The sequence below is a fragment of the Podarcis bocagei genome (assembly GCF_964188305.1).
Source record: "Podarcis bocagei genome assembly, chromosome: 8".
NCBI lineage: Eukaryota > Metazoa > Chordata > Lepidosauria > Squamata > Lacertidae > Podarcis > Podarcis bocagei.
In genome coordinates, this window is record NC_138133.1 from 59,111,225 (window position 1) to 59,136,266 (window position 25,042).

Sequence of the window (25,042 nt, forward strand, 5' to 3'; positions counted from 1 at the left end):
ATTCAGCTGAAAGGCATAACATGGAGCACATCAGCATTGATTGTTGCAATGCTGAACAATGCATCTGAGCAAGCAGACTTGTTTTAAATGGAAAATAGCTTGCCAATTCTTTTTAGTGATCTAGCTGCAGTAAAAACCTTCAAAGCAGCTCAAGCTGTGCACATGCTTTCTCTCCATTCATGAGTATGGCCCATGTGCATACATCCATAATTAGGTTTTCAGAAATAACATCTGAACTTGGTTCTTAGCAGATATTAGGACCAAATTAGATGACTAATGGCTATACACATCATTAGCACACCCCCTTAAGGAAAGAAAAAAAAACTTAAACAGCAGGTGTATATATTATTTTCATCACAGCAGCTGTGCATGGGGAGATAAGGGTTAACCTTTTCTTCCTGCTGTGAAACCAATGAAAATTTCCCCTTGACAATGGGAACTTTCCTTCCTAAGAGCAGCTTAGATAGCATTTTTGGCCAAATTGCACTCCACCACACACTGTGGTCCCAATGAAAACTGGGCCCACATGTACCTATTAACTTAAACACACAAGCACACACATAATTGCTAATGACACATCTAGTACCATGTCTCATTTGGCCCTCGGTTATCCAAAAGCACTACCAATTAAAATAGATTCTCATGGTTCATGTTGACAAAGAAGCCTGATTATACTTCCTTTTGAAAGAAGGGTAGAGGCTAGTGAGTTGAGCTGGGGCAGTGGGGAAGAGAGAACTGGAAATATGGGAATATAGGAGGAGAAATACACACTTCCTTCTTCCTGCTGTGTACCACTGCATCTGAGGAAAGTGAGCAGAAAAGGAGACCAAGGCTATGGTGCCATGAGAAAGGGTTGCAAGTGTGTCAAATTCTAGATATCTCTTCCTATCCACCTTCCATGAGAAAAACAACCACCCAGGGCCCCTCCAGATGTCCTTTTTATCACACATCATGATAAGCCATGCTCATGATGCTATTGGGGCAGTTACACCCAACCCTGATTTCAGTACTAACTTCCGACTGGAATCCTTTAACTTTATGTACCACAAATGTTTTTCGTTATTTCTGTCCCACTTTTCTGTGCTATAGCCACTCCGAACAGCAATAATATGATAGCATTGTGAAAGCACCTCAGAAGAAACTAAAGTGGAATAAATTCACCACTATTATTGTGCCAAGAACACATTGAAGAATGCTGTACACCCACAATAAAATAGGAACACCCATGAGATAGCCATTTCAAATGATATTGAGACCAATACCTTCAGTTGACTTATACAGTATATAAGTTGCTGCTTTTTACAAAGTCAGGCCATTGACTTTGTATGGTCTGCAATGACTGGCATAACCTCTCTGGGGGCTTTGACAAGTCTTTTCCAGCCCTATCTGGAGATGGCAGTCCTACCACGGTTCTGCATACAAAGTCTGTGCTGTACCACATAATTATATTTCCATCCCCCCAAACCTCTAAAAAATAAACCTTCCCCACCAGCTCAGCAGATAGGTCCCCTTGTAAGAATAGTTTCATTGTTTCTATTCTATCAATTTTTCTATTTTGTATATCTACAAAGTGTAAATAAACATGATGCAAATGTTCATGGAGAAAGGAGGAAGAGAACATCTGAAAAGGAAAGCTATTTGGCAGAAATAATATTTCCCCCCATCATTTCAGAGAGCATTGTACAACAATAGTTATAACATGTACTTGTGAAATGTGTATTGCAGTATTGTTGTATTGCCCTTAACAGCCTACACTTTTTTTTTTGCTGTTCAATGATAAATTAAATTATATGCAATTTCTTTTCACCAGACAATCACCATGACTGATAAGTGGGGTTGAAGAGAGGGAGAGAATGAATTTGTGGGATCAGAGGATGGGAGGGAGAAAGAATCCATGAGAGAAAGGAGAGTTTCAGGGAGGGAGGCCGGCTTATTTCTGAAATCAGATTATATCAGACATAAGCTATTTCCTGATTTTTCACCTATTTTTGAGCCAACCTGACATGATCTGGTGGTGGTGGAAGAAGTCATTCATCTCTATTCAGACACAGCCTTCTAAATGCTGTAAGTCGCTTGCAGATATCCAGGTAACAAGCAACGAACAACAAAAATAATAACGTGTTCTTGCTCAGTATCCTTGTATTTTACTGCAAATGGAAGTGTCATGACTAGCGGTTTTAGATGTTCCTAGTAAAATGGGAGAAATGGGAGTGCCTGATCACCTCATCTGTCTCCTGAGAAATTGTCTATGTGGGACAGGAAGCTACAGATAGAACTGGATAAAAAACAACTGTTTGGTTCAAAATTGGGAAAGGAGTATGACAAGGCTGTATATCGTCTCCCTGCTTATTTAACTTATATGCAGAATTCATCATCCGAAAGGCAGGAATAGATGAATCCCAAACCAGAATTAAAACTGCAGGAAGAAATATCAACAACCTCAGACATGCAGATGGCACAACTTTGATGGCAGAAAGTGAGGAGGAATTAAAAAACATTTTAATGAGGGTGAAAGAGGAAAGCACAAAATATGGCCTGAAGCTCAACATCAAAAAAACTAAGATTATGGCTACTGGTCCCATCACCTCCTGGCAAATAGAAGGGGAAGAAATGGAGGCAGTGAGAGATTTTACTTTCTTCAGCTCCATGATCACTGCAGATGGTAACAGCAGTCACGAAATTAAAAGACGCCTGCTTCTTGGGAGAAAAGCAATGACAAACCTAGACAGCATCTTAAAAAGCAGAGACATCACCTTGCCGACAAAGGTCCATAAAGTTAAAGCTATGGTTTTCCCAGTAGTGATGTATGGAAGTGAGAGCTGGACTATAAAGAAGGCTGGATCGCTGAAGAATTGATGCTTTTGAATTATGGTATTGGAGGAGGCTCTTGACAGTCCCATGGACTGCAAGAAAATCAAATTATTATTATTTGTTTGATGCTATATTGTTTTTAATATTCGGTTGGAAGCCGCCCAGAGTGGCTGGGGAAACCCAGCCAGATGGGTGGTGTATAAATAATAAATTATTATTATTATTATTTTATCCATTCTTAAGGAAATCAGCCCTGAGTGCTCACTGGAAGGACAGATCACGAAGCTGAGGCTCCAATACTTTGGCCACCTCATGAGAAGAGAAGACTCCCTGGAAAAGACCCTGATGTTGGGAAAGACTGAGGGCACAAGGAGAAGGGGACTACAGAGGACGAGATGGTTGGACAGTGTTCTCGAAGCTACCAACATGAGTTTGACCAAACTGCGGGAGGCTGTGGAAGACAGGTGTGCCTGGCATACTCTGGTCCATGGGGTCACGAAGAGTCGGACATGACTAAACGACTAAAAAAAAAAAAAAACAACAACAACAACAGTAGTAATATGAAACACACAGTAACCCATAGGCTGCAAGCAGCTCTTGGCTGTTTTCTGTACAGCCTGCCAAGTTCCTGGGGAGCCCCATTAACTCCCTCCAGCTCATCGAGCAGCAACTGGATGGCAAAGAAAAACAATCACTCTCCATACTGCTAATAAGCATTAGGATGGTGATTTAAGCTGCTTGATTGTAATAAAACCTCGAAGCAGTTTACAAAACAAAACATTTAAAATATCAACAAAAAGACAGTTAAAAACAGGTATTAAAAAATTCAAACACTGATTATAATCAACAATCAGCTAAAAACAGATTAAAACGTAAGTACCTTCTGCGTGTCTAGATTAGCTTGCCCAAACAAAAAGGTTTTAAGCAGGCACCTGCCATGTCTACAGGCGGGGAGTTCCTCTATACAGGCAGGAAACCACACTAAAAAATGATTTCTTACACTTGAAGAACAAGCATTATATGGCACCTGTAACAGTGCTAGTCCCACAGACTGGAGTGGGTGAGTGGGAATATATAAAGGAGATCCCAGTGATCAAAAGATTACTGTCCCCATGCTACTAATGCAAAATTGCAGGGTAGTATACCTCCTTCCAGAAATCCCAGAACTATCCATGCCACTGTTTTCATTTTGCTTTTGCCATTGCAGACAGTGATCTTGGCTGCATCAGGATCATTAGAAGGCTTTAAAGCCTCTACTCCCCAGTGATCCAACTAAATATGCCAACTAAATATGTTTTGTTTCATCAGCCATTTACTATAAGTTCTTGTTCAGAAAATATATGAGTAACTTACTGAACAACTTGATTTAAGCAAATTGTTAAATAATTCATTTTGTTTATTTAAAGATGTCATTCTATACCTGCTTACCCGGGAGTAATCCATATTGGATTCAATAGGACTTACTTCTGAGTGGCATGTATAGGATTTCATAGTAATCCCTCTTTTTTTAAATCAGTGCAACTTGAAGGCTAGTGAGTACTGATGAGATGTTCCTAATGCTAGCTCTCAGTTGGAAATAATTTAAGATAAAGCAAGACCCCTGCCTTCACTATACATAACAGCTCCACATGGATTGCTGGTGAAAATGCTTAGGTGTCTGATGGAGGCTGCATGCATCATCCATTAGTATGACATGACAAGGTTACTCAAAATAAATGAGTTAAGATTTCTAAATGCATATCAACCCAAACACTTATTATGTAGTACTATGTCTAACCACAACGGGACCACTCAGCATGAAAGGCTTGTGGATTACAAACATAGCCTATGATGATCCCATTCTTCCTACAGCTTTATACAGGCACAAGTGGGGTTTTTTGCTGCTTCAGAATACATTGCTGCATTACTCCCTTATTATTCTCATTACAGTAATGCTGAACTAACAGTAGCTGACGCAGCAGTAAATTGGCCCGCAGACCACTGAAGTACTACAATATCTGACAGCACAAATGCATTGTAGTCCTATGCACAATGAACAGTTTATGCAGATAGATCTTTGCATTCATGGAGATTACTACTAAAAGAAATACAATTGCAGACCTAAATCTCATATTTATTGTCTTTATTCAATTTTCCAAATAGATTTACTATTGATGATATTCACTGAAAATAAACTTCATGAACAGCTACGTTAGTTGGCTGTATCAAAAATAGCAAGAAATTTTGTGGTACTATTAAGCCTAATGAATTCAGATACAATGAAAAGGATTCTGACCCGCAAACATTTAGCCACAATAAAATTGTTGGGCTGGTATCCAACATTAGTCATACTCAGTGGGCCAGTTATTGATTTACTGAGTCTACTCTGAGTATGACTAACACTGGACATCACCCTTAGTCTTTTGCTGTTGTTTTACTAAAAATAAATACATTAATTGTTAAATTTGTTTGACTTATTGAAGTTTAAGCAAAAATATATTGAAAAACTGGAAGACGTTTTTGTCACCCATCACAATTAAGCATCTTCCTTTTGCAATGCCCTGTTGCATTCTCCCTGTTGCATGCAGTGACAGTACGTCAGAGCAGGCTCAGCCTCCGAACAGCACAAAGTATCCCTAAATTTCATCTGAAATTTCTTCCTGTCCATGAATACTCCATAATTTTCCATTCCTTCTTATACTGTGAGGTTTGATAATGGACAACTTTGCACTAGCATGTATTAAAATAATAATAATACTGAGCCAGAATGTGTGTGTATGTGATATTCAGTGAACATATTATTTTTCTTGGACATTCATAGCACTCTTAATTTATTTATTAGAATTTTCAATTACCTCATTCAAATGCCCCATGTTAGATAACACTTTAAAGGTCCACATAAAACCATTGCAATAAGCATCTATTAAAGTATGTGGGTGAAATTCAACAGAGCAATGAAGAAATTGTTCTGTCATTTCTGCTTGCTTGATGAAATGACTTCCCCTCTGTCCCTTGTACCTTAGTTGAGGTGGGGAAGTCTTCTGACCTCTCAGAGTGGATTTTTTGGGGGGATGAGAGTCATAGGGGGAAGGACAGAAAGCCCCTTTACACTAGCAGGGGTCCTCAAGCTGGCTTCTACTAGTGGAACAGGGTAGCTGAATCCAGCCTTATATTTTATTATTATTCTATTTTCAATATTTATAGCCCATTCAGATGTGAGAATGGACCAAGTTATAGGGACAGATAGGACCTTTAGTAGGCGCTGCCTTTCTTCCTCTCTAGGACCTGGCAAGGACCCTTATTGATCAACACTGGATTTGTGAGGTGACAGCACCTTCCTCACCATCCCACTGTGATTTGAAAATGAGGGTTCTGATATTTGAACATACAGCATCTCCTGTTAAATTGCTGCACACGTTACTAGGAGTGGAGCAAGAGATACAAAATCTTGTTCTAGCCTTTCCATAATGACAGTGCTGTGATTGCATGCAGAGGTGTCTGTATGCTCATCTGCATAAAATATTATTTATGTAGACTGTGGGCTCCAAAAGAAGAGTAAGTTTTGAAGTCAGAGCTCAAGCTGAAAATGCTTGAGTAACTTTGCCATAAAGGTTTGTATGCTCGTTGTTTATATCTGCACACACTCTGAGAATGCAGAAATTAATTCTGCAAATTAAGAATTTAAGGGTTTTTAAACTATTTGTCTAACTAATTTTCAAGGGGTGCGGTATCAAGAATTTTGGTATCAATGAACAGTGGCAACACATATAACTTTTCCTTGATCCATTCTGAGAAAAAAATGTATCTCTTCCTAAAATGCCTTAGGTTTTAAAGGAGGTAACAATTCTGATCCCCCCATTTATATCTCTGTATCTTTTCCAGATATTATATAGCAACAGGTATTCTTTTTTATGAATTCCTGTATAAAATGTCATGACAGTGTAAAAATACAATAAAATAGATGCACCTTCACAAGTAATGCTTTCAAAGAACAAGATATTGCTATATGATTTAACTGTGGACAGTTTGTGCAAACACTGCACTGGATTGCTCTTTCAATTAGAAAAAGGGGGAAATAAAGATGTATCATACACATGTTTAATAAGCTGTTTTATTGTTTTTAAAACAATATTACAAAAAGCCTAATTCCTGCAATAAAAACAAATGCTATCCTTCTTCTTTCCTTAAGATACACAGTAGAATCTAACACCTTGCACCTTCAGTCCAATAAATGAAACATAAAACTTGAGATATGTCTTGCCTATAAAATGACTCATTCAGAAAATGCAAACCATATTCCTTTCAGATCTAAAGAACAACTTTCCCACATGTATTGCCAGAGTTTGCTGCAAAAATGGCTTTTAGGTCAGCTGTCTCAATGTGGGATGTGAAAAGATATAAAGATCAAATGTACTTGTTCCAAGCACATATTGCATCAGAGGCCACCCCAAAAAGTCCCTGACTTCCATAAAAAGTGTTTTGGGTATCAAACTGATTCAATAGGCAGGTAAACTCAGAAGCTGCAGCTTAGAATGCATAGAAACTGCCCCCATAGCTCTTGGATTTCACCCACTGCATTTATTGCCAAGGTGTTAGTATTCTACCACCTAAAATACATTAATTCTTATAAAGCACCCACCTACACACAGCCACTCCCCAAAAGATCTGCTGGCATCAGAATAATATATTGTGTGTGTTACGTTCTAAAGTTTAATGGGTTATCAAGTCCAAACTGCCTGCCCTACAGCAGGATCCCTTTCACAAAATGGATTCATCTTGCGAGCTGTACCTATTGCTCAAGGGGATATTGGGCTAAGGAGTACAGTGTACCTTTCCTGTAAAAGGTATCTATTTCCAATACAACATTGCACAATATTTCTCACAATAACACTACATAAGCGGGCATACAATAAAAGAAGTAATTGCAATGAAGCAGTACACACATAAATCTAAATCACATACGTAACACATTCTATAACAGCACATACAACAGCCACATACAGTTATCCATTTTCTATTAAAACAAGCCAAACAGAACTTTTAATATCAGCTAGTCTACCACAGTATGAAAACCAACTGACAACTTTAGCACAGTATATACATGCAGATAAAGAGATATATATTCTGTAGCAGGTGTAGCAGGTATAGCAGACTAGGTGCACTGCATACATTATGGACTACAAGACCCATCATTCAGTGAGGTTGTTCTTCCTAATTGTGTTTCATAGAATTATAGAATCACAGAGTTGGAAGGGACCACGAAGGTCATCTAGCGCAACCCCCTGCAATGACGGAATCTCAACTAAAGCATCCATAACAGATGGCCATCCAACCTCTGCTTAAACATCACATTTGCTTAAGTCACATTTCAAATTTCAAGTCAACCAATGTGCATTACCCGTTTTGTTTCCATGCATCTGCACCCTCCTAACTCCTATTCATGAAACTCTCGTCTATGCATATGCAACTCCTTTTTTTTTTTTTTTTTATTTTTTAAAAAATTTTTTATTGCGTTTCTTTTCATAGATTTACAAAATTGTTTACATGGCAAGATACAAGAAACATTTTTTGTATATATGTATAAGAAAGAATAAAAACAAGAAAAAATGTTATGAAACTTTCCTTAACATCCTTCAGCATTTCACTTTTGGACCTCCTCACATCCTCTCAGCATTGCGTTCATTATTCTAACCAGTTCAGCAATTTGTTATCTTGTTTCCCATCTTATTGTACCTTTAAATATATTATGTTACCAATTTCAAAAATTTGTAATTTAATTTTAAGACTCTTAATAAACATAATATTTTGTTTCAAATATGTCTCGTTTTTTCCATCAATGCTTACTTTATCATTTGCTTAAAATAAAATGCAGAAGCATAGTATTTCTTAATCGTGCGCTATCTTAACATTCAAACAACTTATAATGTTTTTGCAAATAGTCCTTAAATTTTTTCCAGTCCTCCTCCATTGTTTCTTCGCTCAGATCTCGGATTCTGCCAGTCATTTCTGCCAACTCCATGTAGTCCATCAACTGCGTCTGCCAGTCCTCCAGTGTGGGTAAATCTGGTGTTTTCCAGAACTTAGCGATGAGAATCCTAGCTGCTGTGGTTGCATACATAAACAAGGTTCTGTCCTTCTTTGGCACCTTCCGATCCACCATGCCCAGGAGAAAGGCCTCTGGTTTCTTAGAAAAGGTATATTTAAATACCTTTTTCAGCTCATTATGTATCATTTCCCAAAAGGCCTTTACTTTCGGGCAGGTCCACCAGAGGTGAAAGAATGTCCCTTCTGCCTCCTTGCATTTCCAACACTTATTATCAGAAAGATGATATATTTTAGCCAACTTGACTGGGGTCATGTACCACCGGTATACCATTTTCATAATGTTCTCTTTCAAGGCACTACATGCCGTGAATTTCATACCGGTGTTCCATAACCTTTCCCAGTCTTCAGACATAATGTTGTGTCCCACATCCTGTGCCCATTTTATCATAGCAGATTTAACTGTCTCATCCTGTGTGTTCCATTTAAGCAGCAAGTCATACATTCTCGAAAGTACCTTAATCTTTGGTTCTAGCAACTCCGTCTCCAGTTTCGATTTTTCCAACTGGAAACCCACTTTTCTGTCCATTTTGAATACCTCTTGAATTTGAGCATAATGTAGCCAGTCTCGCACCTTACCTTTTAATTTGTCCTGGCTTTGGAGCTTCCAATTATCTCCAACTCTTTCAATCAGTTCCCAATACTTTGGCCAGTAGGCCTCCATATTGGGTTTTTTTTTTGAAATCTTGGCTTCCACAGGTGATAGCCACCTCGGGGTCTTGCTTTCTAATAAATCCTTGTACTTCGTCCAGACGGCAAAAATTGATTTTCTGACAATATGGTTTTTGAACAATTTATGCACCTTCGCCTTGTCATACCACAAGTATGCATGCCAACCATACACGTTGTCAAACCCTTCCAGATCTAGGACATCGGTGTTTTCCAACAGGAACCAATCCTTCAACCAGCAGAAGGCTGCAGCTTCATAGTACAACCTTAGGTCCGGCAGGGCAAACCCCCCTCTTTCTTTTGAGTCGGTTAGTATTTTGAATTTTATTCGGGGCTTTTTGCCCTGCCAGACAAACTTAGAAATATCCTTCTGCCATTTTCCAAAACATTCCATTCTGTCCACGACCTGAAGGGTTTGAAATAAGAACAGCATTTTTGGCAAAACACACATCTTTATAGCTGCGATTCGGCCTGACAAGGTAAGTTTCAATCTTGACCAAATATCCAGATCCTTTTTAATTTCCAACCAACATTTTTCATAATTATCTTTAAAAAGATTTAAATTTTTGGTGGACAAATATACCCCCAGGTATTTCACTTTCTTAACCACACTTAGCTCTGTCTCTTTCTGATACCCCTCTATCTCTGTAGATGTCAAATTTTTGACCAAAACCTTAGTTTTTTGTTTATTTAACTTGAATCCCGCCACCCGACCAAACTCCAGGATAAGTTCCAAAACTCTTTTTGTGCTAGATACTGGCTCCTGTACTGTCAAAACTAGGTCATCTGCAAAGGCTTTCAGTTTGTATTGTTTCGCTCCGACCTATGCATATGCAACTCCTGTCTCAAATGTACACACCTCAGCTTAACTGTGAAGTAAGTGTAGCATACATTTTTTTGATCAGATAGAAGCTGGTAAGGGCTGATGGGCATTGTATTGAGTGTACTATGTATTGTACATGTACATGTATTGAGTGTACTATGTTTGCTAGCCGTGGTCTAGAAAGCAATTGAGGAAATGGTTCTCCTTCCTTATTCTGAGAATCATGGCTACTTACATCCTAAAATGACACTTCATGCCATTAGCAGTTTGATTTAAACTCAAATTTGCTTATTCCCTTCACTATTCACATCTTGCACTAGGTAGTCCTATATTGATAGACTGTTGCCAGAATGCCCACTATCCGGTTGAACAATCAAGGCTTTTTGTGCCAATCATGACATCCATCTTGTGTTGGTAAATTCTGTTCACATTCATTATCCACAAAAGTTATTTCTTGGGAAGCACTTATGCAGTTCCACCAACTACCAATTATTATTTCCCCCCCGTATCAGGTATAAGCTACTGTTTTCCAACTTGGCTCAGAGCAAGGCTTGAGAGAGATGAAAACTAAAATTTCATATATTCCTAACATGAATTTATGGCCCATTAGCTGTGGCATACAACTATTTCTATAACTGATTTATTGCAAGAATGGCTAAGTCTCTGTTAAACAACTAAATGAATAAACTTCAGTTGCAACTATACTTAATGCTTAATGCTGAAGTAAATACTTTTACATCCTGATATTTCTGCAGAAATATGTTGAGGATCATGTTAAGAAAGTAACATTTTCCACATACTGCAACAAGGAGTTTCTATAATTCTTGAACTAATGCTGCAGGAATCAGCACTAAACTTTGATTATACCAGACCACTGGCACCCATCTACATCCCAATTTCTTGCCGTAAAAGGTTAACCACTAAGTGTGAAGTGAAAAATATTAGCTACTAACAGATAGATATCTATCAACCACATCCTCCTGCAGCACATTTGAAAGGAATTAAAGAATATGGGGTTTGGACAGAGCTGTTTTATTTAGTACATTTTAAAAAAAAAATCAGTGAAAACAGCTTGACCTGTCTATAATGACATAAAACTTAACTTTACTTCAGAATTAATTTAAAACACATACTGTAACAGGATTAAGATTGCCATAGGAGTGACATCAGAGTTCACATTAGAATCTGATCCATTCTACCATCAGATGTTGACCACCTAACTATTCAGTGACATCTTTCTATCTCACATGCAGCAAACAAGCAGATTACACATTATGTACACTGCAATTTCAAGGGAAGCACGTGGAACCCAAACACTAACAGCATCTCCATCAATCCTATGATTTTTCAAAATACTTTTATTTAAAGTAAGATTTCCTTTTAATAGTTTATACTCTCTTGCCTGCCTCCAAGTTACTATTACTATCCAACTGTCTATCCAAGACCATCATTATCCTCTACCCCCAACAGATAAACAAAAGGAAAACAAGTAGGGACAAGGGTAAGTAATACATCCCAACACACAAAACATCAAATTCATTTTAAGGAGATAAAACAGCTCTCGGTGTATTCCTTAGTTACTATATAAGTAATTGTGAAGCAAAGTCCTATCCCGCCTCACAGCAACCAATTTAAAAATTGGCTTTTGTGCTAACATTTTGCTTGAAAACTATATTTATACCCTAACCCTATGCATGCCAAATTGGAAGCTGTAGTGTTCAAGGGAGTTTACCTATGGATATCATATAAAGGGTTATGACTTTGCTTATTTATCAATGAGGGCAAACCACAGCATTTCCAGTTTTGATTAGATACAATCAGTCAGAACCTTTTAATATTTTGCAAACCTTAAAACGCATGCTAATAACTGTGCATTCACCATTACTACACAAACCTGCAGTGGTCTGTGTATTAGTATTTAACAACCAGTCTGCAGTGCTGAGCAGAGTCATGTCACCTAAAGGAAAATTGCAAAGAAAATGAAAAAGCTAGTACCTTTTCCACACATGTCCCAAAAGAATACGTACAAAAATGTACAGAAGTTTTCTATTTCTTTTTAAAATTGCTAACTAATTAATTAAAGGGCAGTGCTTCAGGCAGTGTTCCTGCAGTCTACAATCTCTAAAATATAACCTTGATTCAACATCCAGACTAATTTTTGTACTCCTTTTTATTTTTCTTCATTTCCTCATGCACCCACTATCTCCTGCTTTGGGGGATCCCTTGCCTGATAAAGACTTCTGGGGAAATCACAATTTCATAACATATTGGTTGGTCCTATTAAAGGAGTTCTTTTTCTCCTTACCAGTACACCACTTTTCTCTTTACTTGGAGCCATCACATTAAAACTTAACTTCGATGTAAGTGTGTTTATCAACAGGAAAAGTTTTCTGGATTTTGTTAAGATAAAACAGTATGCTTACATTCCAATTTTAAAATCAGAAGTCAGTGGTGTATGCGCACACAAAAAAAGATAAACAGCACAGTCCTCTGCATGTCTGGAATCAAGTCTCTGTGTTTAAAGATCTTTATTCACAGGTAAGTATGCTATGACTACATCCTCAATCAGATGTCTTTATCCAAAAGGCAGTGGTCAGTCATTAATATTGACTAAGGTTGCCATCCTAAAGATACAAATTTGAATTATTTTAATTTAGAGAAAGGGGACAAAAATGGTCTATCTGACAAAATACAATGCAGCTCCATTAGATTTAGAGGGAATGGAGGCTAAAAGTATAATCTGATAACCCAAATAGTCTTCATTTAGAACTCAGACCAAAAAAAATGTTTTGGGTAAAGGGCATGGGAATGGTGGGTAAATGGATAACTCATTTGATAGATGTTTCTCATCACTGTCATTGCTATAGTCAAACTTCAGTAAGTGCCCATGAATAACCATTGGAATGTTATCTAGTTATACAGTATTTCATATCTAATAGAAAGGTAAGGCCTGGCAATCTGAGGTGGTAAACTAGTGTGTAAAGGCTCTACCATTTCAGTTTCAAGATGGGAGCTCCTCCATCCAAAATAATAGTAAAACCCACCAGATAGAAAGCTAGCTGACAGGAAGCTGAAGGATACTTTCCCTGACATGCTGCTTTGTCTATGTGCAGAAGACTGTTGTTGTATGAAGGAGTGTTCTGTCATGAAAGCCCCCACCTTTAGTCCGAAGTGGCATAGTCCAGACACACATTTACCATCTCAGTGAAAACTGAGGTCTAAAGTAAACCCATCATATCACAAAAAAACCCCACCAACAACTCACCTTCTGTGCCATTGGGTGTCATGGAATTATTATTTATGTGAGAATTATCAAGTTTTGGACCATTGGGAGATTCACTACTACCACTTAGTCGACTATGAGGGCTGGCTAGATCCTGCATTTCCATAGACCTAAAAAAAAAAGTGAGTAGAAAAATTGACTACTGCTTTCAGATCTGACTGTAGAAGTACAACCCATGCCCTACCATTGATTTTACTATTTCATATACATTATTACTTCCTTAGTTTGCCTTACATTTTTGAGTCATTTCATACACTCATTTCATAATGGCTCTGTATAATACACAATCCTTAACAGATTTAAAATACATTTATACCTGCCTGTCTACACATTTTATAAAGCGCAAAATTAGAGACAAAAATTAAAATGCATTGAAAAGTACATCCCAAGTGCAATACAGTCACACTGTTCGCTTGCATATAATTTACCACCCAATTACGATTTAATGGGCCTCCAAACCAAATAAAACACTTGAAGCAATAGTTGAACCTACGCTCAACTGACAAGGAATGAGATATTCCTGATGTATGTGTTTACTCTGGCAAACTACTTAATTGTTCTTCTGTTTCCGTTGAAACAAATGCAGCATTAAAACATTATTATGTCTGCTCTCTTGTTTGCTTTGTGGATTACATAAAGCGTGCTCAATTGAAAAGGGATAAGGCCAATATACAGTGAATCCATACAGGCATTAGTATGCCTTAGCACTTTGCAGTACTTGAACTGTCACTTAAAGTGAAACAAGAACAGAATCAGTGCAAATTGTCAATATTTTATAGAATATATTGCCTCTCTTGTATCTTAACTGTGCTTACGATTCCTGATCATAATAGCTTTTATAATACTCAACTTCCATTAGATTTATACTGAATAGAAGATCTGCATACTATAGTTAAGGGGCAATGTTCAAATCATGTACTCTAGAATAAGGGCCCTTCGGCATGAGGAAAGTTTTGGAACACTTGATTCATTTCTATGTAATGAAGTATCAGTTTGCATTAAGCCCAAAGTTTACAATATGCTAACAAATTTTGCTTTCATAATATTTTTGGATTAAATATTATCAGCAAAAGTTTGCACAGTATACTTGAAGTCCACCAAATCAGTTTAACTTTGGTTGCAAAGCTGTGCACCTCCTTAAGAGTAAACCCCACTCAACTCAGTGGAATTTACTACCAAGGAAGCGTGCACAGAATTCCATTGCACATTTTCTAACATAAATATGTATTTTACTTTCCACATTTATATTGCTTTCACACTACAAATTTTCTCACTAATAATGCTCCATTTAAAAACTACCAGTTGGAGTCCTTTTAAATGCTAGACTGCTGGTGTTACTTTCATGACCAAATCCAAACAATTTTAAAATACACAGAAGTGTATACATGAATTATAAAACATTTTAGTGCTGAGCAGAACCTTTATTTAAAAGTGCATATTTAAATTACTTCTCAAAGCAGTGAAGCAATATTCTCCAGTTTAAAATTAACAACAATCAAATATCATTCATATGTCTTTCACATGGAGTAAAATAACTTCATTCTAAGTAGTTTTTCCCCATACAGAAAGGCCACTTTGATCTTATCCTTACCTGCAAATGGATGAAACAGCAACATCTGAACTGGTTTGGGATTTTTGCACCTGCAAACCAGGGACACAAATAGAAGCCTCTGTTATTCTACGTTCATGTCAGGTCTTAATCTAACTAAACAAAGAAATCTTCCTGAGGATGGTAATGCTGTCTTTTAACCAAAAGAGAAGGAGGGGGTTACTGCTGCAGTGAAAGACATATTGTCTTTAAATTGAAGCCTCAACTGTTGTTTCCTCCAGCAGGTCTATCCCCCCCTCCCTTGCCCATGTCATGGGGAAGGCAGCCAAATGACGGGATAGTGATTCATCACTGGCCTATGACAGCTGCACACTGGATTTCCCCTCCCCCAATCAACATGCAAAGCAGTCTTGCTAAGGTAGTTTAGGAAGAGGTGCCTGGGTAAGGTAGCTATTAACAGAGAAAATATATCTAGCAAAGGGAAGAAGCTCCCATATGCTTTCCCCCAGCATCCTCTGAAGATCTTTCAGTTTTTGTTATCACTGGCTGAAACACATCACCCTCCCACTTCTTTAACTCTTGACAGTCTCTTATCCTTATCATGTTAGTTTTCATCCCTCCCTCTTCCTTCCACTCTGTCAGTTAAGTTTGCAAGTCCAGTTTCCAGCCAACTTTGAAGACTGCAAACCGACGCTGAAGGATTTAAAGTCAAATGAAATGCTATGCTCCTATAATTTGACTGAAAGTTCCCGAATGTTTATGTTTATCTAGGCCAGAAATTCCCCTTCCCCTTATCTGCACCTCTCCCTACAATCAAGTTAAACTAAAAAAGAAGAGCATACACTTCAGAATGAATGAATACGAGCAGTACGCAAAAATATATTTCTAAAATGAACTCCGTGGTCATGAATTGCTCTTTTGCATTCTCTGTGAATGTACACTCTTTGGACTAGGGTGGGCGAGAGATTCAATAATGTTTGAAATCTAGACCCTCACTGGTTTAGTGCAGTGCTGTTGCATGTTATTAAAAATGTGTAAGGTTGTGTTTAAATGAATAGCCTTTGATACCAGTTTCCACACACATACACACACACACACACACACACACACACACACCAAAAAAGCCACTAACAACTGCCAGCAGGTGATAAAGCCCAGGTGAAGACTGGCTGCTGGCTTGAAAGCACAAACAAAACTTCCCCAGCAAGGATATACATTGTCTAAATGTCTGAATTCAGAATTCCACCCAACCTGAACTGACATCTCTTACATGATCACAGAACAAAGACAAGCAAGATGAGGCATTTTAAGTGCCATAAAAGTCATCCAGGAAAATCTCACTTGTGTGCCTCTAGTTTTTGTTATTTTTAATCACAGACAGAATTACTACTTTAGCAGGAGTACACCACTCGTATAAGCAGCCAGACAACATATAATGTTACACACAATAGCAAAAAGCATGTACTAACACAGATAGGAAAACTGTAACTCTCCCCCCACCAAAGGTATTTAAAATGCTGCATAGTGTGCTTTTTAATAGACCATAGCAAACCAAATCAAACTGGAGTATGAAATGTGTATTTGCAACAGCTAAGACATTTTTTAAAAAGGAAAATACAAAGGACCCAAGTGTAAGATGGAAACTTTTTACTCTTAACCCTAGACATTGCGGTGGAATGGCTTCAGGATATGGTCTCTCCTTGTACTTCTGTACACCTTTAATAAATTATAGGAGGGAACGATGCATACTTTACAGTTATCTCTTATTAACAATATGGAGGGCCATTTAAATACAATAATTTTAATTGAACTTCTAGTAATATGTATTAATGTTTTGTATATTATTTTGCTGATGTTGTAGAATATAATTTGTCAATTACAGACAACAAAAATTGTTCTGAAAATATTCTATTACCTCTGTCTTTAAATAACTACTAGTGTGTGTGTATATATATATATATATATATATATATATATATATCATATGCTGCAGATATTAGCATATCTTTTTAAGATTCTATAAGCTGTGAGAGTTCATATCCAAGACCTTCATTTTCATTCGTCATACTTCAGTTACAGTCCTTTTCCTATTAAGGATTATTTAAACCATGTGTTGTGTGTTATGGTATTTAAAAATGATTCTTTAATCAAAATAACTTTAAAACTACTAATCCTTACTTAGATTGGTCAAGTGAATCCACATAGTGGTACAGGAAAAATAAATCTACTCTCAAGAATGCAAATGCAGACAACAATTAGACACAGATGTTGGTGAAATTAGTTACAATTTACAAAATGCTACACTTTACATGCTTTCAGTTTTTTATGTGAAATTACAGTGCAGTGAGTAACTGCACTTAGGATGCCCAGTTTTTGGAAAGCAACATACAGTATGTATGAATAGCATTTCACCGTTACTGCTACTTTAATATGTCTGCATCTACTGTCATCTAATACAGCCTTACCAACAAAGTATATGGTCTTCTATGGCTCATTAATTATTACACAAGTAGGAAGATTACAGCAATAATTAAAATCTACTCAAGAAAGAATACTTTAAAAATGGGAGGGAGAATTGCTACAATGAGCAAATGCCATGCACAGGGAAATCAGGCCAACAATATTTTAAATAAAACTTTCTGCTCCTTACGAAAAATCACATGATTACTACTTAGGAAGTGCTTTAAAAGGCTAAAAAATGTTTGACTAACATTGCCTCTTAGTATTTCTAAAATGAAAAAGAAAGGATTGTGATGGCAAAGCTACTAGCATCTTAAATAACACCAAAATGACACTTAAGTATCTTAAAGCAGTAACGTCTAATTCTGATTAGTTAATGAGATCTTTTAATTTTGGGTTTTTTCTAATTAAATTTATAATTCTTCACAGATGTAGGTTTTGTTGATGTTCAATTTGTCGCTCTCATTTTGTTAAACCTCACATAGTACTCCACCAATCCACTGAATAGCCACATTAAATCTGTTAATACCATGCTCTTCAACCCCAGAAATTATTTCCAGAAGGCAAACTTGCTTTGAGAGATCATCAAACAAGACTTAAGGTACACATTTTATCACATTTTCCCTACCACAGAGCTCAAGATGCAGGAGAAAATTCATGACTTTTGCACTGTTTATTATACTTTGGTAAATTACAAATCAAAAGCATCTGACAGAAAATCATGTATGAAGCCAAAAAGTTAATAATGTTCTGTGAAAAGTAAACTGTAAATGGGAAGGGATTCTAAATCTGAGCACCATAGAACAAATAAAATGTAGGTACTTGTCTAAATTATTGGTTTTCCAGACTTTTTTTCACTTGCTAGAAGCAATTCTTATAAAATGACTATAATTTAGAACATTTCTTCCAGCTGAAAGAAAAAAATCAAAGTAAAAAATGCTATGCTTATTCAAACAAATATAGCTCACATGTGAGTTAGTAACTTACTTTCAACCACAGTTGTGATCTAAACCAGAAATCGTAAAGACAATGGGAACTTTCTAATCATATTTTTTTATATCTGAAACTGCATTTCCCCCCGCAAAGTTAACATCTTCAACATAAAACATTGACAGAAATGGAAATAAAAAAATGAAGAAAACCACAATTCTTAACTTCAGTATTTTACAAAACCCTGCCAATCTTCAATAGGGCTACCTCCAAATGCTATAGTATTTAAATGCACTTTTTAAAACCATGTGCTTTAAAAATGTAACCATATTATTAAAACTAGATTAAATTAGTGCATCAATCCCCCAAACAGATTAAAATGATAATCTCCCTAAATACATCTGAAATTTTGACATATCACTGAAATTTAAAAACAGAAGACATATGTCACTGTGACAATGCTTCTGAAACAACATAAATGTAACTTTGAAGTTGCAATCTTAAAGTCTCTTATTTTGTACACAGTGGTACTTACTTCCAAGTAAACATGCCCAGCATTGCATTGTATGTTGCACTTTGTGTAACAACTTTTTAGTTACTATTAAACATTCAACAAAACCCCACTCATTTGGATCTGTGTTAACCCCTGCTGCGACCACCACAATTGAAACAATGGCTTGCTTTTTTTAAAAAAAATCTGTCACTGTGCTGGGTTTTCAGCTTCCTAAAGCTAAAGATAGGTCATTAAGCAACAAAGCTGAACCTCAGGTAATGCCAAAATTCCATTAATATGTATTTCATACACACGCAGCGTCATGCATTTATGAAATCCATAATTCTCTTGAGGCTAGTAGAAAGAAACCTCCAAGAAACCTTAAAATGCAGATTCCAGAAAGTATGCATGAAGGGGAGGGGGAAGAGAGACAAAACAAAACAAAACAAAACAGTCACCCCCCCCCCACCATTCTGATGATCTAAAAAAAATTATCCTAAAGCTGACCATCTGGACTTTCTTTTCATTAAAAGATAAACTTACATTTATTATCGGCTTTAAAAGTGACTTCTGCACTCACCCTCCCCATTAAAGTGCACCTAAAATTTGGGCTTGAGGGTAATTTTATATAATTTGATGTCTGGTTGTTGTTTTGGGGTTTTTTTAAAAGAATATTTTGACGTTCATAAAACAGCTTCAAGAAAAACATTCTTATAAATTTCGTGAGTAAGGAGATTCATAAACATGATGTAAAGTATGCTTGGGCTTTAAAGAGGTCGTTTCCTAATTCGAAGTGTTGAGTTTCCAGCAGTACCTAACGTCATATATAATATTGTCAGGGAGCTGTTTATTTTGCCATTTTGATAAAGCCTTCCTTTAAGGTTCAGCAGAGCTTTGCCAGCATTTAAACATATTAAGCAGGATTTCCTGCTTCGGCAAGAGCTGTCAGTCTCTGCCATATGTCCCCCTTTCTCTGTTCTTCTGAATTCTTGTGCCTTTTAGCCAGGTCTATAAAAATTCATGGAATATATATATGATCACTCAGCATTGTGTTCTTTATTTTCAGTGACCCTCGAACACTTTAGAAAACCCAAATACAAGGCACAAAACGCAAGTTGAACACAAATAAAGAGCTGAGAGCCACGTAGCATCTGATTTGTGGGGAGGCTACGAAGCGAACCGGGAAACACAATTAACTGCAAAAAGTGACGTATATTAGATATTAATTGGAGTTGGGAGTTGGGGGGGGGAGATAGAGAGAGAGAGAGAGAGAGAGAGAGAGAAGAAAGAAAGAAAGAAAGAAAGAAAGAAAGAAAGAAAGAAAGAAAGAAAGAAAGAAAGAAAGAAAGAAACGTGCAGGAGATCCAGGCGTGGAAGATTACTGAGATTCTTGGAAAAGTACAAACTTGTTTTGCAAACAGGCCACGGACGAAGGTGCTTTTCGTCTGAAAGCAAAAACAAAAAAAGTGTCCTCTCTCCCTGTTTTGCAAGATGGGGCAGCTGTTGTCAAATCCATGCAGTTTTTGAAACAGCCGGGTTCGTACTTACAGTGAACGGCTTTGCTGCATCCACCAAGTATTATGGGCTGCCTTCACGCTGGCGCTTAACTTAAAGCCCAACCAACCGTTGCTCACATAGTTTTGTTTTGGTTGGGTTTTTTAAATTCCTGAGTGAAAAGCTCTCTCTCTCTCTCTATAACCTGCCCTGGTTTGGGCTTTAAAAAAAAAAAAGTTTTTACTTTTTATTTTATTTTTTAAGTTCCCCCTCGACCAGAAGCGCAGCTCAGTCTGGAGGGAAAAAAGCCGTGTTGAGAGCAGAGGGTGGCTGAGGAGCGAGCGAGAGACTGACTGGACTGACTGACTTCTGTTGCTGCTGCTGCTGCTGCCGCCGCCGCGGGCTGTGCCTGCCAAGCGAGTGTGTATGTGTGTGTGTGGGAGAGAGAGAGAGAGAGAGAGAGAGGTGGGGTGGCTGTGGGGAGCGGAGCTGAGGGAGGGCGCTGTGTCTTCGGCGAAGAAATTGAAAACAGCCACCGAGGGCTTTCCCAGGAAGGCTTAAAGTCGGAAGTGGCACCGAGGGGCCCGTCTCCGGCAGCGGCAGCACCCAGCTCTGAGGAGGACGCCGCCGCCGCCGCTCCGAAATTCCCGCTCAAACGCCGCTTCGGGAAGAAGCCGCGGCGCGCGCGCTCTCTCTCTCCCGCTCGGCTCCTCAGCGAAGGCGGCCGGAGATATTATCTGTGGGGAGGCTGAGCAGACAAAGGAGCGGCAGCCCAATCTTCATCTCTTCCCCCTCTCCATATAGGTGGTTTTATATTTTATTTTTTTGCCCAGTCTTGTAGGTCTGCCTCGAGGCTTCTCTCTCACTCTCTCGCTCTCTCTCCCCTTCTCCCCCTTTTGTTTATTTGTAATGCAAACCACAGCTATTCTCTTGTCCTTAAAAAATAAATAAATGCTAACACAATCGAACCGAGAGAGCCCTGGGCTGGCTTGCCTCAGAGGCAAACCTTTGCTGGCGAGCAGTTTGGGTATGCAAATGAAGGATCCCGCGGTATGTGAATAAACAGCTGTGGGGGAAGAATGCGGCCCGAGCGCGCCCTGTCAAGAAGCGCGCGGGTCTCTCTCTCTCTCTCTCTCTCTCTCTCTCTCTCTCTCTCTCTCTCTCTCTCTCTCTCTCTCTCTCTCTCTCTCTCTCGCTGCTGCTGCTGCTGCTGCTGCTGCTGCTGCTGCTGCTGCTGAGGCACCATCACCACCAAACCATTTATAGCTTCGGAGAGGAGGCACGGGAAAAGCCAGATCTGCACCTTCCGAGCGAGAGAGAGCATAATTAGCTTTCCTCAGCCGAGAGCCTTGGGGGATATTGGAGGGGGGCGGCGGATTTAAGCCCCTCTGAACGGGGCAGTTTCTTTTAAGTGAGGTTTCTTACGAGAAGCCCGAAACGGACGACAAAACGCGGGATCCAGCCGGGAGAAGCTTCATAAGGAAGGGGACGATCCAGTCCACTCTTTACAAAAATAATAATAATAATATCACGCAACATTCACGTCTGAACTCGACTTGGGCGCGCGTAGCAGATTCGTCCTCTGCTGCGTAAGGAAAGGGGCAAAAATATCCACATAAAAAGTCAGTTCAGAAATATTTAACCTACACTAAACCCTGCCCTGTGCCAACATCAAGCAATCTGACACGATAACCACAAACCTTTCAACAGTTCATAATGTGCAGATACAAATGATGGTGGGCAAAATGAATCATTTAAACACACTTCGACTTGGATTTCATTTTTAGAGCAATTGCACCTCATCCTTATTCATACTTGGTGGTGCACAGTGTCTTTTTACATTAATTGTGTTTTTATCTGTCCTTTGTGTACATAAAAACTCAGGCTAGGAAAGAATCTAGTGGGAATATTTTTGGTAACTGATGTCTTTTTAAAAGAATGATATTTTAATACAATTACCGTTCTTCGAAAAATCGAACTACACATCACCAGAGAAGCAGTGCCTCCCACCCACAATAACAGAGTTATTCTGAGCTATTTAAACCAATCTCACCATAAGATATACATTTATAAATAAGCACAGCCTCCTCCACAATACAGTACAAATAATTTTCTCACAAGGAGATAAACACTGAATTGTATACATAGCTTACTTATACAAGTTCAAATGCCCTAACTAAAACTGGTTTCCGACTCACATTCATAATTTTGTCTCAGAGTCTGTTATCATATATTGAGTATAGCCTTACCTTCCATTAACAAACTTTGTGATTGAAAACAACTCTCATAAATAGAAAATACCTTCTGGCTGCAATGTCCAGCTGATACACATTCTGAAGAAAATCTATCAATAAAACTTTCCACCAAGCAAAAAAGTTGTGCCTAACAGTCTTAAGCTGATACACCAAGGGTCTCTATTTGCTTAGTGCTGGCAAAAAAACAAAAAAATCATGGGATAGACACCTACCATATATGGAAGGTTAAGGTCAAAATCCACATATTTCTATTGGATCTGTTCATGGAGCCAGTATAAACAGAGATGCTTGCCTTCTTTATATCGCTTAAACGTCATGCTCAAAGTGTTCTTTATAATGGTTCATTAAACTGCACTAGAAATAAATTTATTTGCAATATTTTAATTTTATTAGGCAAGATTTTACTAAAATGAAATCCTTATATTTACTATGACACAAGGAATAGCCATTGCTCTGGGCTTTATTTTCATTCTAAGCAATCTGTTAAAAGAATATGTTATTGAGGTTTATCAGCATAAATTTGTTTCTCCAGCACACTGTTAAAATGAGAACATTAGAAAAGTTGGTACACATTGTATGTAGATAACTATTAAACCTTGCTTTCTTCCCCAGAAACACACAACTGCTGGAAATAATTTTGCAAATATGCAAAGAATAAAAAAGTGAGGTAATGTACCAAGCCTGATATATTTCTACTATACAAATACAATACTAACCCAGTCTCCCCCCCCCCAAAAAAATACAGTTTTATTAACTACATTAAGGCTGCAAGCCTACATACACTTACATGGGAGTAAGTTTTACTGAACTCAGTGGGGCTTACTTCCGAGTAGTCATGTATCAAATTGCTCTTTCAGAAGTTTTACAATAGATACTAAAGCAATTGCTTTCCATGGTTAAAAATTTGTACTGTAATCATTCGAAGGTTACACGATGAATTCAGTCTGAATGTATCCAATGTCAAAATCATTTATACTCAAATATGTATTTACAATGGTTGACAGACAAGTAGCTAATTTTATGTACAAGATAGATATATTCAAGTCTGGAAAGACTAATCTACCTTGGATTTGCAAGAGATTCATTGGTGAACATTTTAATAATCCTTTAGTAAAGCATTCATTCATACTTCATACAGTGAGTGGAGATATAAAGGATCATAGCTTTGTAGGTCTGTGTTAAACTCCTGATCTGACTATTTGTATATAATTATTTGACAAAATGCCAGTAGAATCTGAAAAAATACCTGTTTCAGCATAAGCATTCCTTTTTAAATGTAATTTACAAACCACAGATTTGCTATTGGAGGCCAATTTTTCAGCAAGGGTAAAATAAGCTCTGTTTGATTTCACTATGAGCCTTATTTATATTATCTGAAGCGCCCTTCTTGACATTATATGAGCAGATTCCTGGGTTCTGCATAGGGAAATGTGTTAATTTTCATACATTGTTTCTGCTCTTAATTTCACCAAGGTCCAATCAACCCTCTCCAATTCACAGTTCTTGCACGCAACTTATCTGGCACTAAATTATATTACTATCAGTAGGACTTAATCCAACACATGCATTTAAGATCAAGGTGTTGGACAATGATCCTGAAACTTTATAGCCTGTGATCCCAAGCAAGGACATGCTCTTCTACTAAAATCAATGGAAATTATTTCTTTATATGCCTTTTTAAGCTTGAGAAGTCTGAAAAAAGCATTCTAAAATCCCACTGACATGCTACATATTATTTATTTGTCTAATAATTTTTCAGACATGTTACTGGAGAAGACTCCTCCTGAGGAGACATAGCTGGGGTTTTGTTTTGCTTTGTTAAAAAAATACAAAATACAATAAAGCAATAAAAAAGTCAAATGGTGTCAATTTTTTTTAACCACCCTTCAATTCAGAAATTTCCAAGCAGTTCACAATAACTCATAAGACATAGTAAAATAACATTAATCAATAAATATAGCAGAGAAAATGTTTTTTTTAAAATTCAAATCACATGCCAACTGCTGGTTTGAACTAGAAGTTTTCACCTGACTCTTAAAAATCTACAGGGAAGAACTCTAGCAGACTCCTCTAGGAAAGGAAAGCATAGAACAGGCCCCACAACCAAGAAGGCCCTGTTGTATGTCCTTCCCAACAGACACAGAAGTTGGTCCTCTCCTGCAAATCTCAGCAAATGAATTTCGAAAGCCAAAGA

General features: G+C 37.7%; 1 protein-coding gene and 1 long non-coding RNA gene across 12 annotated transcripts in view; one reads left to right on the forward strand and one right to left on the reverse strand.

Annotated features, from left to right (window-relative positions):
• Window positions 1–22,861, reverse strand: part of EYA1 (EYA transcriptional coactivator and phosphatase 1) — a 92,846-nt gene extending 69,985 nt beyond the window's left edge. The window contains exons 1-5 of one of the 11 annotated variants that reach the window (XM_081204631.1): window positions 20,648–21,703; window positions 20,506–20,544; window positions 15,259–15,308; window positions 13,650–13,777; window positions 12,279–12,341 (exon numbers count right to left, since the gene is read on the reverse strand). In XM_081204631.1, the coding sequence (XP_081060757.1) occupies window positions 12,279–12,341; window positions 13,650–13,773 (187 nt within the window). In that variant the 5' untranslated portion in view covers window positions 13,774–13,777; window positions 15,259–15,308; window positions 20,506–20,544; window positions 20,648–21,703. Of the gene's footprint in view, window positions 1–12,278; window positions 12,342–13,649; window positions 13,778–15,258; window positions 15,309–19,141; window positions 19,529–20,505; window positions 20,545–20,647; window positions 21,704–22,018; window positions 22,777–22,842 lie in introns of those variants that run through there. The other 10 variants (XM_081204633.1, XM_081204626.1, XM_081204623.1 and 7 more) reach the window with 10 other exon arrangements.
• On the forward strand, window positions 21,262–24,678 carry LOC308593178. Its single transcript, XR_014010818.1, has 3 exons — window positions 21,262–21,397; window positions 23,461–23,515; window positions 24,608–24,678. It is a non-coding gene; the product is annotated as an uncharacterized lncRNA (long non-coding RNA).
• The last annotated feature ends 364 nt before the right edge of the window (window positions 24,679–25,042 follow it).